At 35.6% G+C, this 17,704-nt stretch overlaps 1 protein-coding gene and 1 long non-coding RNA gene across 9 annotated transcripts; one reads left to right on the forward strand and one right to left on the reverse strand.

Annotated features, from left to right (window-relative positions):
• Positions 1–421: 421 nt before the first annotated feature.
• On the reverse strand, positions 422–2,524 carry LOC105458747. Its single transcript, XR_975572.1, has 3 exons — positions 2,467–2,524; positions 660–775; positions 422–520 (listed from the first exon to the last, which is right to left on the reverse strand). It is a non-coding gene; the product is annotated as an uncharacterized LOC105458747 (long non-coding RNA).
• Positions 2,525–2,751: 227 nt separating this feature from the next.
• LOC105458754 (neuroglian) lies at positions 2,752–16,642 on the forward strand. Of its 8 annotated transcripts, XM_011704301.1 has the most exons (14): positions 2,753–2,939; positions 7,278–7,353; positions 7,499–7,522; positions 8,326–8,458; positions 9,185–10,600; positions 10,720–11,180; positions 11,396–11,752; positions 11,872–12,130; positions 12,212–12,532; positions 12,654–12,873; positions 13,159–13,315; positions 13,407–13,679; positions 14,466–14,558; positions 14,981–15,071. In XM_011704301.1, the coding sequence occupies exons 2-13, from the start codon at positions 7,299–7,301 to the stop codon at positions 14,555–14,557; spliced, it is 3,768 nt and encodes a 1,255-aa protein (XP_011702603.1). In that variant the 5' UTR covers positions 2,753–2,939; positions 7,278–7,298; the 3' UTR covers position 14,558; positions 14,981–15,071. The 8 variants fall into 8 exon arrangements, with proteins under 8 accessions (XP_011702579.1, XP_011702632.1, XP_011702603.1 ...); XM_011704277.1 differs by lacking the exon at positions 14,466–14,558 and having other exon boundaries at positions 2,752–2,939; positions 14,981–16,642; XM_011704330.1 differs by lacking the exon at positions 14,466–14,558 and having other exon boundaries at positions 2,752–2,939; positions 12,654–12,670; positions 13,250–13,315; positions 14,981–16,642.
• Positions 16,643–17,704: the final 1,062 nt, after the last annotated feature.

A 17,704-nucleotide genomic window follows, 5' to 3' on the forward strand; every position in this document is an offset into this window, starting at 1 on the left:
TTAAACGTATTTATATAAGTTTATGTCCTCTTTTCGGTTAGATTTTAAAGTGTGCTTATCATATTTTCAAGAAGGACACACATTAGTTTCGCGGCAACTGTTTACGCGTTTTTCATAATAATATCTAAGCGTGTTGTGTGATTGGGCCACGTAATCTTAGGACGAGAGAGAGATCGATTGACGCAAGCCTAATATTCGGGGGATTCCAAAATAGCCGTTTAAAAGAAAAGGTAGCGATCGTGTTAGCTTTCGCGAATATTTTTATATTTCGTACAGACACCTTTATTTATTGTAATATTCGTTGCAATTCTCAAATCAAAGTACAACGTAAAGAAGAATGTATTATAATCGAATTGCATTATAATCGATACTTTAATATCGTTCATTTTCGTTATAGGATGGCCTAAGTGTGACCGACATAATAAAACAGGGTATGAAGATTGAAATAGTGACGTGCTGCATCCATACAATTTTATGGATATGGTAAGAACAGAGTTAGGAGTTATAGAATTAGAAATGCCTAAAGAAAAAAGTATCTTATATAAAAGTGTAAAATACAGTGCAAAAATAAATAGAGTAATTTAAATTTTAAATTATTGTACAGTAAAAAATAGCAAAGTGTTTTATTTCTATATACTCTAGTGATCAAAAATACTTACATATATTTTTGCTGCTCAATCTCATGGGTTTTTTCTCAGAAAAGTTATGTGGTTTATGAATTATTTTAAAACATCATTAAACACCAACATTTCGTGAATGGTTTGTTTCATCAGAACTAAAAGCAAAGAAATAAAGCAAATCATATAGCTTTTCTGAATACTTTTATAATTACATGCGATTGTCTTGAAAATATTTGATGGTTCTTTCTTTTTCTAGATTATTGAAAAGAATTTTTAATTTTAATGTTAAATAATTATTTATCTTAAAATTAACATAAAAGATATTTAAATTATAACATTAATTACATTTAATTTTTCACAAACATACAATTATATTAGAGATCTTTAAATTATATGAAAATTAACTTGAATAAAACATAGAAGCCAAATGTCATAACTGCAACTTATATTAAATAAAATCATGATGACATCTTTAGAATATTATTGGACTTCATATATATAATGTTATTATACTTCTGCGTTCTACTCAGAAATATTCATTTTTATTATCAATGTAAAAAAACTTTATGCAAGCCAAAACTGTTTGGAAACTTTATAAAAATTAACATTTTTGGGATTATTTACTCAAATTATATTCATAATAATGTGTCTTTTTAACAATTTAATATTTTAGATCAAACCTTAGGGTCTTGCTGCAACAGTGCGGGCTAATCCACATTTTGTACCAATGGAGAAAATAAATTCTGAAGTTAAAATAATGAACTTTAGAGTTTATTTTTTCCGTTTTTATAGAAGATTAATGTAAAATTGTAAATCAACTCACTGTTGCAGAAAGCGTACTCTTCTATTATTGCATAAAATTGGAAACATAATTTTTTTATTTACATTTTTATTGATGTTTCATACAAAGCGTATCATAATTCATACGCGTTACTTTTATTGGTGTTTTCAAACTTCTGGAGTGTAGATTAATTTTTATCTCGGATCTCGATTTTAACTTGTTTATAAAAATTAAAAAAGATAAAGAGTGAACTAAATTAAATTAAATCAAGATTATTAGTGCATATAGTAGAAATAGGTTTAAATGTCCATTTCTACCAATGTTATAGATTACTTTTTAATCTCGATTTTAATTTACTTTTCATTTTTTATTTCTTAAAACTTAAAATTAATCTGCATGATGGAAACAGGCATATATATAATTAGATAGTATTTTAAGAGAGGAAAGAAGAGAAGAGAGGAAGAGAGAGAGAGAGAGAGAGAGAGAGGCAGATAAAATATATATTCAAGTATTTGTGAGTGCAGTCAGAATATTATCGGTATAAATTATAATATATCCCCGAAGCTTAATTTAACGATTTCGGCTGAAACGCACCGACTATATATATATTTCGAGTGTCTATCAATTTCAAATTTGTGTGTTCAGCTGAATATCTTTGACTATATAAGTATGGACTGATAGTAATTAACTTCACACGTGTCGCCAAGCTGGAAGATGTAGACTCCACCTCAGTCAGTAATTTTCTGCGGAGAGGGGGAAGGCTCCTGTGAAATCAGCGTGTTTACGACGTGTAAAGAAAAGGTGCTGAGTTTGTTTTTAATTTCATTCCGAGATTTTTTTTGGCTCCCTATCAATTTTCAACATAACATTTAATACATTTTGACAGATATTTGATTTTTTTTTTACTGACTGGGGTGGAGCCTAAAAATCGAAATTCGATACCTCAACCAACTTTAGCTCGGCGACACTGGGCATATGTTTTTTACATAGTAAAATCGGGGGGACTAGCAGTCCATATTTATATAGTCAAAGCTGAATATATGATTGAATGGTGCATTCCCTCACCAGTGCTCATTTGAATTTAAAATCGGTATGCTGCCCAGTGCGTGATAGAGCCCTGGCCCGTGCGTGGCATACTGTTGCGTCTGCAGGTGCGGAATGCAGATCAGCCGAAGTCGCTATATTAGTATACCTTGTCGGTAACAAATTATCCCTCGGTATAGTAGACAGTCTTATATACCGACGAGGTATACCCGGTACGGCAGGGTATCTTCCTTATCTAGTCTCCCTGGACCGGTGAGATACCCAGGGACACCGAGCGCGGCGCGACGCGTTACCGCGGGCACACCACACACATACACACGCGCGCGCGCGTATGAAGGTAAGACGTTACACGCACAACAGTGCGGTACCGTACGACGAGTTGCGTATCCGTCATCCGAGTCGGTGGTTTTCCGCAGTTTTTTCGATGATGCCCTGGTGATAGCGACGAGTTCTCGGCACCGTGACCGCGTCACCGAACCGCTCGAGGGGGATCGGTAAGTCTTTAACGAGCGATCCGCTACGTCGCCGACGAGCGGCCGACGACGGTTACGGGCGATCAATGCGATCTCGCACGGGTGTGCCCGCTTTTTCGCCCTGCCTGCCGTTCTCCCGTTCCCACATTCGCGTTTCTCGGCCGCCCGTTTACCGCGCCGCGCCACGCCGCGTCGCAGACCGTATAGTGGTGCGGCAAAATTGTGCACGCCGTGGACGCGAGACGCCCTCCTCCTCGCGACCGGAACGAGACGCGCCCGTTTCGTCGCGCGACTCGCGAGGATTGTCAATTCGATCGGCGCTTCCGCTGCCGCGCGCGCGAGAGAGACCCGCGAAGGACGACGAGTGAGATCATCATCGGCGGTGAGTAGTAGTCGTCGTCGGGCGCGACGGCGCGTTCTAATCGCGAGTGCACGGATCTCTTCCCCGGATTATTTATCCCCCCCCGCTGATCGCCGAGGTGGATCACCCGCGGGTATCGACGGGTCACCCGTACACCCGTCGAGTTGTTTCCGTACGTGGAGAAATTTATGCCGCCCCACGTCGGGCCTCGCGTCTCCTGGCCTTTTTCCTTCGTCTTCACGCGTCTCCATCGGCGCCGGGTGCACGCCCATTTTTTCGCGTCACCATTGGCAACCACCGTCCCACAACATCCCGGCGAAAATTTGAAAATCTCGGATAATTGGGTCAGCTTCGATCCTTGCGGGCTGATCACGCCGAGGAGGCCGCTTCCCAAGCGCACGCGCGTGCCCGTGTACGTGTACCCGTGTGTGCGTGCAATTTTGTGTTTACCGCATTGGCAAAAGCGCCACGGGGTGCACGACCTGCGGAGTGATGCATGATTAATTGAAGAAAATCAGACCGGTACCCGGTACCTCTCGTTCGTTACCGCCGCGCGTTCGCCGGATGCGACCAAGTTTTGTGTGATTAACGACTTTTTTTTTAACGAAATCGAGCGCTGTTACGCAAATCGCGAGTTTTTGAGGAGTTCTCAGTCTCATATCTTTAAAATCTTATAAAAATATAAAAGTCTCGGAAACAGCTTCCCAAATGAACAACGCCTAATGCAATATTGTAGTATGTATGTTGCCGAAAAGGAATAAAATTCAATAATTGTGTTTACTATTAAATGTATATAATTACAGTACTTAAGATTTTGGGGAGAGCGAAAAAATAAAAAGAAATATTTATTATTACTACAAATTTTAGTAGTATTATAAAACAGTAATATTAGTAAATTAACATACATTTGCTAAAACATTTTAGTAAAAGCGTACTAATTGATACAAATTGTTTGCAAATTATATCTCTTTGCGAAGTATATCTCTTTAATAAATGGTTAAATCGCATACAATTTAAATGATATATATTTAAAAATTGCTTGTAAATAATGTAAATTATATTAATACACTTCTTTCTTTCTTGATTTTTAGAATAACTTCGAGCAAACACTGATATCTTATCGAGTAATATTTGTACTATTTTATTAACAAGGACAGAATTATCAATTTAACATTTTTATTTAAAATAAGATCTAAACTTTAACTCTTTATTTTTCATTTTTCGATATCTAAATCCAAACAGCACATGTTTAAAATCTGGACGTAAGTCCAGATTTTAAGTACATTTTAACGATGTTTTATGGTATGCTGTCCAAAAAATGTGCTACAATATATCCTTCTGACATAATACTGTTTGTAAGATGAATATTCATTCCTATTCATATTTATTACAAAGACTGAAAGAAAAGTTTCTCATAGGTACAAAGAAAAAATAAATCTTGTATTATTTGAAAAATATGATTTTTATTTATTGTAACACAGACTAAAATGGAATGTCATTTCAACTAATACTTTCTTTGTGTACGCTTTTGCTGAATTAGAATAGCATTTGCTAGTGAAAATATCAATTGTTCTTTAAAGTTTGTCTTTTAATGATTACTATAACTTTGCTGATAAAATTATAGTATATCTATAAAAAAATATATCATAGTTTATATATATATATAATTGCTAATTTGCTTTTAGTGTAACATAAATCTCTGATATTTTACAGTCATTTATCAGTTTAAGAACTTTTTGAATCTTTTTTTGAAATCTTTTTGTTACTCAAGGGAAATTTATAGTATTCTCAAGGGAATATTTATAAAGGGTCTGTTTCGCATATGTTCGACCCTAGCCGTTTAGAAAGTTTAGAACCTTTTTTGTTGCAATCTGACTTATCGCTATTAGTATTTGGATGTTTTTTTTTGGACTATTTTAAAGACGGTCCCTTTTCAAACAAACATCTGTTTTGAGTGTAAATTATTTGTCGTCCGTCACTCATATTAAACACGACTGTGCATATTGTTACGACCGTAGCAGCACAAGGGCCGAATGAAATTTCGTTTTAAATAAGGCTATAGCCTCGAAATCTGAATCGATTTTGATACATTTTTTTTTTTAAATTAAAGCTAATGAAATTTGGAATAACTTTTTTGAGCTCAATTTTTGATTCTTGCTTCTCTCCTTTATGAAATCAGACACAAAGGAATTAGATTTATAAAATTTTTAATTAAACAATAGAGAACTTCTTTATTGTGGCATTTAATATAACGATAAAAATAATATTTTATACAAATAAAATTTAGTCTTAATTCATTTGTGTTCAATAATGTTCAGTGTAAATTTTTAATATTACTGAATATTATTGAATACTAATGAACTAAATAAGATTAAATTTTATTTGTATTATTATTTTTACTTAATTCATTTGTGTTTAATAATATTCAGTATAATATTTGATATATTATATTAATTTTATTATATTAATATTAAATATTACACTGAATATTATTGAATACAAATGAATTAAGTAAGATTAAATTTTATTTTTATTATTTTTACCGTTTTTTAATGACTTTCAACTTTATTTCAGGATATGAATATTATCAATATAGTCTGCCCGACGTTAAATTAAATATTACACTAAATGAGTTCTCTGCTGTTTGGTTGAAAATTTTATAAATCTAACTTCTTTAAACTTTATAAAAAAAGAGAAACAAGGATAAAAAATTGGGCTCGACAAAGTTCCAAATTAGCTTTCATTAAAAAAAAAATGCATCAAAATCGGTTCAGATTTCGGGACTATAGCCTTTGTTGCAACACGAAACACGAATTTCATTTGGGCCCCACTGTGCGTAGCCACGCAATATTCAGAATCGACAACATATCCATTTACAAAATACTTTATTCTGGGCAGTGATACAGGATAAGGTATATTTTCTACGAAAGACAGTGTAGAACCGATTGTTCTCGATCGAGAGAGATCTTCATGTCGAGTTTACGATGTGGAGCATTTTGTAAAATAACCAATAACGCGGATGAGAATTAATTTACACTCGAAACAGATCTTTGTTTGAAAAGGGATCTTCGTTAAAATAATATTAAATAGCGCAAAAAGCATATCCTAATACTAAAGAATAGTGATTAGTCCGATTGCAATAAAAAAGGTTCTTAAGGGGTTTCGGGTAGCACGCTGTCAACGCTATCGCGTCATTCTATCTTTATCATACATTAGACGTCTAAACAAGGATAGAATGCGATAGCTGAATGTGCTACCGAACGCGCCTTAAAACGTAAGATATTGAAGAATGAAAACATAAATAATCGATAAGGAATGTAGCAGTTATTTGATTAGGCATCTTAGAATTAGTGAATCATAACGGACCCCAAAATCATGTTTTATTTAGAATATGATACGTAGGTTCATTAGGCTGTGATCCCAAAAGTTCTATGTTTGAAATTTACGAGAAACTATTTTTTAAATAAACAGATAACACGTTGCGTTATCGTCACGGCATGTAACAATATGTGCGTTGTCAGATATTGCCTTAGTAAAGTAAAAAAATTCAGTTAAAGAATGAAACAATTTTTTCTTCTTGTACTTATAAAATATTACGTTGTGTCTCCTCGCATGTAACAGTACTCGGAGAAACAGTCTGAAAAATTTTTGCAAACGATATATATTATACAAAAACTGCTTGTAAATTATTAACACATTTCTGCCTTTCTCGATTTCGAATAAATTTCGATTAACTTGTCGCATAATATTTGACCTATTTTATTATACATATATAACATAGGCAGGATTATTAACATTTCCTTGTTTAACGCAGGGGAAGTAAAATTGAAGATTACAGACAATAAATTGTACAGTTAAAAATTGTGCTGTGAACGATCCTGCCAGCTGAGCTAATTGCTGATTAAGTTAATCCAGATTTGGTCGAACTTGCTCTTATTTTTATTTTAATAATTTTTATTGAGAAAAAGCCTTTGACAAAGAGATATTATATGTTTTAGCTTTCTAAATACGAAGTGACAATGAGACTTTCCGTGTGTATTGTTTGCACGCTGGTGCTTGGCGCATCAGCTATAAGTGAGTATAAATAATTCAATCGCTCGCAAATATCCTTTAAATATTATAGTCGACCGTACATAGCTAAGAACTTTATTCTATTTACGCTACGAATTGCAATGGACGAATTGCTATTAAAATTGTGATTTTTGATTTTCAATTGTAGTACGTGTCCCGGATAATGTAGAAGGTGAAACACACTATTATGGAAACCGTTTCTCGTAATCGTGCTTTCTATTACAAGCGATCTTTCATTCACGCAAGATCATTTTGCCACAGAATAAATTCTCTACACGGGGCTGTGCTATGTTTTTGTGCATTCACACAATTATATGTATAAATGTGCCCATTTATACAATTCAGATCCATACACTCCTCAATATTTGTACATTCATACAATTACACTTGTGTATAGATTACCTTTGGCTGTTAAAATACGCGAAACATCTCATAAAATCATATCCTAAATCATTTCTATGTGAATATTTTATTATTTTATATATATGCAATGCAACATAATTCCAATACAACATAAATATGACATTGTTTCCAATACAACAATAGAACATAAACACAACGTAGTTCCAATGCCACAATACCACATAAACACAACATAATTCCCATACAAACTGTATATCATTAGAATATTATTTGTTAGATCCCAGATTATCGTTACTTTCAAAGTGTCTGTATGTATCTGTACATATATTAAAAAAGAAAACGGTTTTTTTCTCATTCTCTTCATACATCCTGTTAATGTGATATATTTATTTCGATTAAGTTACAGTAAGCTGTGGCTGACCCTTATCATAATTAAGTTAAAGAGCGTCAAGATCATCTGTCATAGCGGAGTCTCATTACATTAAACATAAATTATAAATGTCTCTTGTCCTGTTCTTGTTTAGATTATATTTGTGTGTTTCTCTTTTAATAGTTTACCTCTGTGTTAACGGCATAATTGTTCTGAATCTAATACATTTTTTTATTCATTAGTTCAATCGCCGCCACGAATATCTAAACAGCCGCCAACGGACGAGCAGCTGTTTCAAGTGGCACAAACAAAAGTCAATGAGAATGATAAACCATTTCTAATTGAATGCGAAGCGGAGGGAGAGCCAGTTCCAACGTACGTATCTGATATTTTTTTTCTTTTTTTTTTTTAGACCTGGTTTTTACACGTAATATAATAACACGGATAAATATCCGCGTATCTTTAAGTCGGCTTTTGCACAGTCTGTTGAACTATTATTAGATAGTGCCTTCAAGTGCTATCAAGGAAACAGCTATTATGTAAATACGACTCGCGACTAGCGACACTTGTTAGAGTTGCACAAGAACGGAAAACGTACTTTCAGAATATCTCCTTCGTGAAGTTTCATTGCACTCACGTCGAGCTTATTCATCTCGCGCAAAGAAGCCGGTGCAACTGGTCGATCTTAATTACAAAGATGATCTCATAGCTTTAGGATGTGTGAAATAATCATCGCTACGATACTGACTTATCTAACCGTATGGGCGTTGGCGCATCTTTTAATAAATAAACAAAAACTGATCTATACTTTTTTTTTATGAAAAGAAATTTATTTATTTAAAAATAAGAGAAAAATAATAAAGCTCGTATGTTAAATTTGTCGATGCTGCATATCGATGTCCAGTCTTTATGTAAAGTCTTTAATTTATGTGCAATAGATAACATTTGTTATTACATAATTGTTTATACATAATTACTATTATACATAATTACATTATTACATTTTTATCCTTTTTTGAATTTTATTATGTGCTAGATGTAGCATGATTTGACGCACATTGTATGTTAGAAGAAATTCTGATATTGTATAATTTTATATAGGTACCGTTGGATGAAAAACGGGAAGAACTTTGAATGGCCGGCGTATGACGATCGGATTTCTCAACAGCCTGGTAGAGGCACTTTGGTGATTTCAAGACCGAGAGACGAGGACTTGGGACAATATCAGTGTTTTGCCGAGAACGAATGGGGCATTGCTACGTCGAATTCGGTGTTCGTCCGAAAGGCCGAATTAAATTCGTTCAAGGATGAGAACCCGATAACTGTAGAAGCGCCCGAGGGTGCTCCCTTCAAACTTACCTGCCAACCACCCGATGGCTGGCCTAAGCCAAACGTTTATTGGCTAATTCAGGATATCGCTGGTGGTATTAAGTCAATCAATAACTCAAGGATGACTCTCGACCCGGAGGGTAATCTCTGGTTCAGCAACGTCACGAGAGACGATCGTTCGGACGACTTTTATTACGCCTGTGCCGCCACATCTGTGTTCAGAAACGAATACAAAGTAGGCAATAAAGTTTTACTAAACGTTATTTCTACGGGCGCGTCCACCGGCCAGAACAAACATCCCCCAACAAGGCAGTATGTCACGAGGAAAAATCAGGTTGCTCTGCGCGGCAAGAAGGTAGAGCTGTTCTGCATATTCGGAGGAACGCCTTTGCCACAGATAGTTTGGAGCAAAAATGGCGAACTGATCAGGCCGAGCGATAGAGTAACTCAAGGAAATTACGGCAAATCTCTCGTCATAAAACACGTCAATTTCGAGGATGAGGGGAAGTACACCTGCGAAGCATCGAACGGAGTGGGAACGGCCGAGACGTACTCCATAAACCTGCAAGTGATGGCCGTGCCGTATTTCACCGTTGAACCGGAATTCGTGAACGCCGCGGAGGACGAGACCATCGAGATCAGATGCGCAGCCAGCGGAGTGCCCGTTCCCGAGATCAAGTGGATCCACAACGGTAAACCGATATCCGAGGCGCCGAAGAACAGCAGAAGGAAGGTCACGCCAAATTCCATTATCATCGAGCGGCTGGTGAAGAAAGACACGGGAAATTACGGGTGCAACGCCACCAATTCGTTGGGATACGTTTACAAGGACGTGTACGTGAACGTGTTGGCGCTCTATCCGGACATCACACAACCGCCCACGAACTTGAGGACGGTCGACGGTAAGACCATCCGAATTACGTGCCGCGTTTTCGGCGCGCCTAAACCCGAGGTTAAGTGGATCAGGACCGGGCAGGAATTAACCGGCGGCCGTTACAAGATTCTGGATATAGGCGATTTGGAGATCGAAAACGTGAATTTCCTGGACGCCGGAATGTACACGTGCCACGCCAGCAATAAATTCGGCGCGGTGAACGCGTCCGCTAGCTTGGTGGTGAAAGAGCACACCAGGATAACGGATCTGCCGGAGGACTACGAGGTCGCGGCGGGTTCCACTGCCACATTTAGGTAAAGTTTCGCCAGAGAGACATTGAAACCTCGACAGAAGTAAAAGTAAACTCGTAATCTTGTGATATGTGTGATAATTAGAAAATTTCGCTTAATTTCTGTTCTATGTTTGTTTTTAGGTGCAATGCCGTTACTGATCCGAGTCTACCTTTGACTATAAACTGGCTGAGTAATGGCGAACCAATAGACTTCGAGATGGAACCGAGATTCGTGCGGAGTACCGATTATTCTCTGATGATCACGAAGACGACCGAATTGGATTCTGGTACCTACACGTGCGTCGCCCGTACCGATCTCGATGAAACGACAGCACAAGCGACGCTGATAGTTCAGGATGTACCTAACGCGCCGAGATTTACCGACGTCAAGTGTGGTTCCAGTTCGGCCGACGTTAAATGGACACCTATGGGAGATAATAGAGCTCCCATTCTGCGCTATACGATCCAATACAATACTAGCTTTGCACCGGATACCTGGGAGATAGCCAAAGATTTTGTCACAGCTACATCTCAGTCGGAAACAGTGCCTATGTCACCCTGGGCTAATTACACGTTCCGCGTTCTTGCATGGAATAAAATAGGTGAGAAGACCCTTGAAAATTAAAAAGTTATGAATTAAATAAATTGCGATAATAATAAATTATTATAATTTAACGCTGTACATATATAAAGATATATAATTCAGATATTACATAATTTTCGAATCAACTCACTATGAATATTTCTCCTAAATATATCTCTTCTCTAGAATAAATATTATAAACTATAACTGTATTGATGTTGCTTTCTAATGCAGGCACTTCTCTACCGTCATCACATAGCGACGGTTGTACCACTTTACCGGATCTCCCTTATAAAAATCCAGACAATGTCGTGGGCAAGGGTACAACGCCACAAAATTTGGTTATTTCATGGACAACCATGGCTCAGATAGAACATAATGGCCCCAAATTTGAATATAGGGTCTTTTACAGAAGAGATATACCAGGCGAAGAATGGATTACGTATAACATACAGGATTGGAAGAGAAATACTTTTACGGTGGAAAATCAACCTACTTATCAGAGATACAGAATTAAGGTCGTCGCGATAAATGAGAAAGGAGAATGTAGAGTTCGACCCAAAGAAGTTATCGGATACTCCGGAGAAGACGGTAAATCATCGATAAAATTGCTTCTTTATTATTATTACGATACACACTAAGATAATTATTTTAACATTAATAATCGCGTAATATGTGCGGCTCGTAAAACTGTTGAATCGTTATTTCAGTACCCCTACAAGCACCCGGCAACTTTACACTGAATCAAGTGAAATCGAGCACGACCGCTCAGTTGTCGTGGAGTCCGGTACCCGAGGAGTCGGTAAGGGGCGAATTGCAAGGATACAAGATTCAAACGTGGACGGATAAGGATGGCGAGAAGGGAATGCGCGAGATTGATATTCGCGGTGGAAATAAAACGCAAGCGTTAGTCACGAAGTTCGTTCCATATAGTAAAAATTTCGTGAGGATACTCGCTTACAACGGCAGGTAACAACAATTCGGTTATCATATCGCTGTCACATTTTGCTTTAGCTGCCTCGTCTTCAAATGTCGTTTGTTTCGTGCCAGGTACTCGGGTCCTGCGTCCGAGACTCTAAGTTTTGACACACCGGAGGGAGTGCCGGGGACAGTGCTCAATCTAGAAGCATTCCCCATGGGATCCAGCGCGCTGTTCCTGGTGTGGTCGCGGCCCGCAGAGCCGAATGGTATTTTAACCGGATATAAAATTTATTATCAGGTTGTGAACGGCACGAAGTTGGGAACGTTATTCGAGAGAAAGCCGCATGTTATGGATCCGCAAGCCACGAGTGCCAAATTAGCCACATTAGCGCCTGACACGGTATATCGCGTTCACATACGTGCCACAACCAGAGTTGGGGAAGGCAATGAGTAAGTGGTCGCCTGAGTTACAGGAACGTTAAACATTACCAACATATGTAACGCGATTAGACATTGTTTCATGTCATTTTGCGTATGTTTATACTTATGGTGTTTTAATGTATTTGCGTAGCTATTTCATCGAGCAAAAGACAAGAATGTCTCTACGACCTGACGTCCCACAATTTACATGGGAAACTGTGCCAGTGGAGAACGGTTACTCAAACGTAAGGGTCATTTGGTTGCCGAATTTGAACGGTAATCCGGGAAGCCATTTCTTCGTCAAGTATAAACTGAGAGGCGAGACGATATTTTTGCGGACGGATCCCGAGTTCCACTCGAATACTATTGAGGTATGTTAACAATAATTTACGTGCAACACTTTTTCTGATCCTTAAGAACCTCCTTAAAGAACCCTATTAATCACAACTCTTTCTAGTATCTTAGATATTATCGTATTAGAGTCTTAAGAATATCGTATTGTGCCCAAATTAGTGATTAATATTGTATTTATTAAATTCATATTTTATGAATTTTTTATGAAATTACTATTTTCAGTTAACCTAACTATATTTCAAATTTTATTATAAACAAGATAAATAAATATTACTATTATTGAAAAATGCTGAATCACCTAGATTCGCGGTCTTCAAAGCGGTGAAGTCTATGTGATGACGGTTGTCGCTGTCGACGGAGACTATATGACCGAGAGTGTTCCTCAGGAAGTAGAGACAAGTAGCGAAGGACCCATTATTCAACCGAAGGAAAATGTCGCGACGGCCGGTTGGTTCATAGGTAATGTTTTTCTCTTTAATTAAATTTTTAGACTAATCTTTTTTTTTTTTTGACCGTTGGAACATATAAAGAACATTGTATATCTTCGCAGGAATGATGCTGGCAATTGCCATCCTTCTTTTGGTGCTGATAATCGTGTGCGTGATTAAACGAAACCGAGGTGGAAAGTACGCGGTGCACGAGCGAGAATTGGCCGCTGGACGTGGAGATTATCCCGATGAGGGTGGATTCCATGAGTACTCGCAACCATTGGACACCAAATCGGCTGGCGGACGTGCGTCCTTGGCGTCTTCTTCTCATCAGGATGGTAAACATCCTGAGTCCGACACCGATTCCATGGCGGAGTATGGCGATGGTGATACAGGTAATTGGTTTAGAATTCCACGAGATTTGAAGTCGTTAAAGAATATATATCTCTGGTATTAGAGTCCTCGGTATACACAAGTAGTACATGATTAAAAATATTTGCTGCACGTATTTTTTTAATATCAAATATTATGAGTTGCGTCTATACATGTATATGACGTATTGTTACAATCCTCTGGTACGATCTCTCTAATTTTACATTATTGGAATTAAATAAATCCTCTAGTCTCAATTTTTCGATTTATATTCTAATACATGCACAGAATGTTGCGTGCATAATCCGTCTAGAGTAAAATAAATAAATAAAAAACAAAGTATAATTTATACAATACATTGTCGTAGCAAAAAGATAGTAGAAAGAGTAGCGCAAGAGGGAAAATTTATTTATACAATATATCAGTTGAGAATAGAGGAACTAAAAAAAAAAGAAAGGATTTGGAAGAGTCTTTAACTTTTATAAAATAGGGTACGTATTATTGTGAATCTTTGTTACAACACAGACAAATGCACCAAATTTTAATATGTTCGTAACATTTTTTAATACTTTCGTATAGAGAGCACAATAGAGATAGCGAGTCTCATATTTCATGTGAGCACGGCTGAGTTCATTTTCACACTTATTTAAATCTTGTGATCGCTTTTCCTTTTGTATACACTTCACAGCCGCAGCTACAATAAGTTATATTTGTTTACACATATATTTGCTTTAGACTATTTTAGTTTCAATTTATCATGTATATTTCGTTATTACATTTTATTTGCTTCATTGCTTGACTCAACACAGAGGGCATGAACGAAGACGGTTCTTTCATTGGTCAGTATGGCCGACACCGTAGGCAGGAACCAAATTCCCAAGCATTTGCTACTCTAGTCTAAGGTAAGTTCAACAAACAGTTCTTGTAATGGAATGGTTGAAACGATATAAAATATAAAAAACGAGTTACCTTTCAAGAACATTCACCTTTCACACTCTTTTTATAATTCTCCAATCAATCTTGCATAAAGTCGAAACATACGGGGGATGAAGGACCAAGATCGGTCCCGCCGCGACTACGAATCGATCGCTTTCATATTGAGTTTCCCCAACATTCTTTTAACACTTACCTCGCTGCATCTATGTTTGAATTAATTTGAAAATTAACATATTTGTGTAACATCTGCAGGCTGATGTTTGTTTATAGCAATGTTTATTATTACTTCATTTAAAAATAAAACAAACTACATATATACACATACATAGCGTTAAATTTTTATATACTTTTCTGCATAAATAATAGAATAATTCGTTGTTTGTTCTAGGACGTTTTACGGAGGATGGATCCTTCATTGGACAATACGGACCTAAAGGTAGACCAGAGGAGACACCACCTATTCCAACTGGTACTATGGCCACGTACGTGTAACATCCGCAACTAACTTAATCAAAGCCGCATAAAAAAAAATTTTTTTCTCGTTACGGTTAAGGATCCTCCCGATCCTTGGCTATTGCAGCCGCTCTGCTATGCACCTTGCGCTGGGCGCAACGTCCAACACTATACTGCCAATTAGATTCTGGGGTTTTGGGTTTTATAGTTTCTGTAGGAACCATGACTGTCTTTTACAATGACTTGAAGTATTATAGATCGTCACTGATTTTGAGTTTTTTTTTTTTTTTAATGGAATTAAAATACTACATTCCAAATTTTTTAACTAGATTTTTTTTTACAACGGAAGTAATATATGAAAGATTAATTTTTTGGTATAACGATTATTTACTTCGTATACACTATCACAAGTGCTGTGACGATCAATTATAGAATTATCTCCATTTTAATTATAAAACCCAAGAACGTTGTAGGTGTTTCATAGCGTGCAAGCTATTTATGGAAATAGTACTGTAGAAACTATTCTAGCATTGACCGTAATATCTTTGACAAAGCCAGGTTGAATTAGACACTCTGATTAGTGACTGGAGGTATACGAATTGCATCCGTGTTTTTCTAAAACTTGTGCAAATGCGAAATACTTTCAAGACTGCATGTAGAATCTAATGCTTTACATGATATGATTTCTAAATTTCACGTTGGTTTCTATTTTTATGAAACGTGTGTATATCTTTTTTTATATAAACAAATATATTGCTCTAATTAAAATAATGTAGAAATTCATTTCGAAACAATAAATATTGCTTATTTTGATACAAGTACTATATTATCTTTAAAATAATTTTTTTGCCAAAGTAATTTTTTTGTTAATTATCATTAGAATTTTAGAAATTTGCTTTTCTTTTCTTTTTTAAATTAAATTTTTGGTTGCCAAGTAGATTATGTTAATAAGAAAAGACTTGTGTGACATTAAAATAATCCGATCGGATACGAACAATAACGTTTAAAAACTTATTTATTTTTAATTAAATATTTTACGTAAAATATTTAATTAAAAAAGAAAAAAGATGTTTCTCCCTATAAAAAAATATAAAACGTTAATTAAGTATAATAGAAGAAAAAAATTGTTTTTAAGAGATTTAAATACTTGTATAAAGATAAGCAATAGGACTACAAAATTTATTTTCAAAATTCTTTTATCCTATTAACACGTTAATATGATTATATTAAAAATTAATTATATCCACAAAGAATCAAATCTTGGTGCTTATATTAAATTTATAAATACCTATAATACCATGACTATTTACTTCTAACATGCGATCTGCAAAAATGATCCCTTGCTTTAAATGGAATACGTATAATCTGTGATAACTGATAAGCGTTTGCATTAAAAAAAAAAATCATTGAAATCAATAAAAAAAGGAAAATCTTGATTTCCTAAATTCAAGTAAATTATTAATATTAAAAATATTATAATACGATAAATTTTGCATATTAAAATTGATTTCTGATTCGAATGTAAGATGCCCATTGTATTAACGATTGTCGCTGTATATGTACATGCAATCTGGAAAATGAAGAATTACTGTAAAAAGATAGTGTCGCAATCTGGCTTCGACTGATTTTAACTTTAATCTCGTAATGGACGGTTACACTAAGAACCTTTAGCCGCGATCGACTTTTTACTCTGCCGAAAAAGGGCCAAATCTAAATGAACGAATAATAATCTCTAATTATCATGCACTTACACTTTCATTAATAACAAACACACACTTTTACACACACATGTGGACGCGTGCATGCGCGAACAGTAAGGATACGCGAAAGATAGTAAAGAGTAAAGTAATATTAAAGAGAAGATTGTATAATGCACTATAAGTAGATAACAGAAATCGCAAGGCCTCTATAAGTATAACTGTTGCTTTTTGTATGTGAAACATGCTTCGACGAAGAACCCTTTTATTTTTATGAGAGTTTACTTTGCTTTTCGGTAATTTTATTATAATCCAATAATTATAAGATAATGCTACATGATTATTTAATATATGAAGATATTAAATATATAAATATATATATATAGAAAGATGAAGGGACGGAAAAAAAGAGAGAGAGACATTATATATATTATATATATTAATTATGAATTATTATGCGAGTAATTCTTAAAAAAAAAAAAGACGCGACGATCACAACAGAGCAACTATAATTATTATTACTTAGTGTATGGGATGTTAAAATTTGTTTAGACCTTTAAGTACAATTTTGTACAATTTGTTTAGATAACCGTTAAGTTAATGTAGTCAATGCGATGTACAGGTTGTCTGCAAAAGTGTCGCAAGCAAATATGTCAGGTACAAAGTGAAACAAAGATAGGTACAAAGTGTATAATATTTATAATACGTATGTACGAAGAATCACGAAGTATAGTATTCTTAAATGATATATCATATACCGGACAGGACAGGATCTTTTCACGAATGAATTCTTAACGAAGAATAACGTCCTTATGCTGAATACAGAATTATTCTTCTAATTGAAATATATTTGTTATGGAACTTTTTTGCCGAACATCCTGTACAGGTGACTTGGACGTCACACGATTAAGATTACTTTCCAATTGTTGGATCGAGTCGCAAATATTTTCCACCAAATATTT

This window comes from Wasmannia auropunctata, unplaced genomic scaffold (assembly GCF_000956235.1).
Source record: "Wasmannia auropunctata unplaced genomic scaffold, wasmannia.A_1.0 LD336101.1, whole genome shotgun sequence".
NCBI classification, from domain to species: Eukaryota; Metazoa; Arthropoda; class Insecta; order Hymenoptera; family Formicidae; genus Wasmannia; species Wasmannia auropunctata.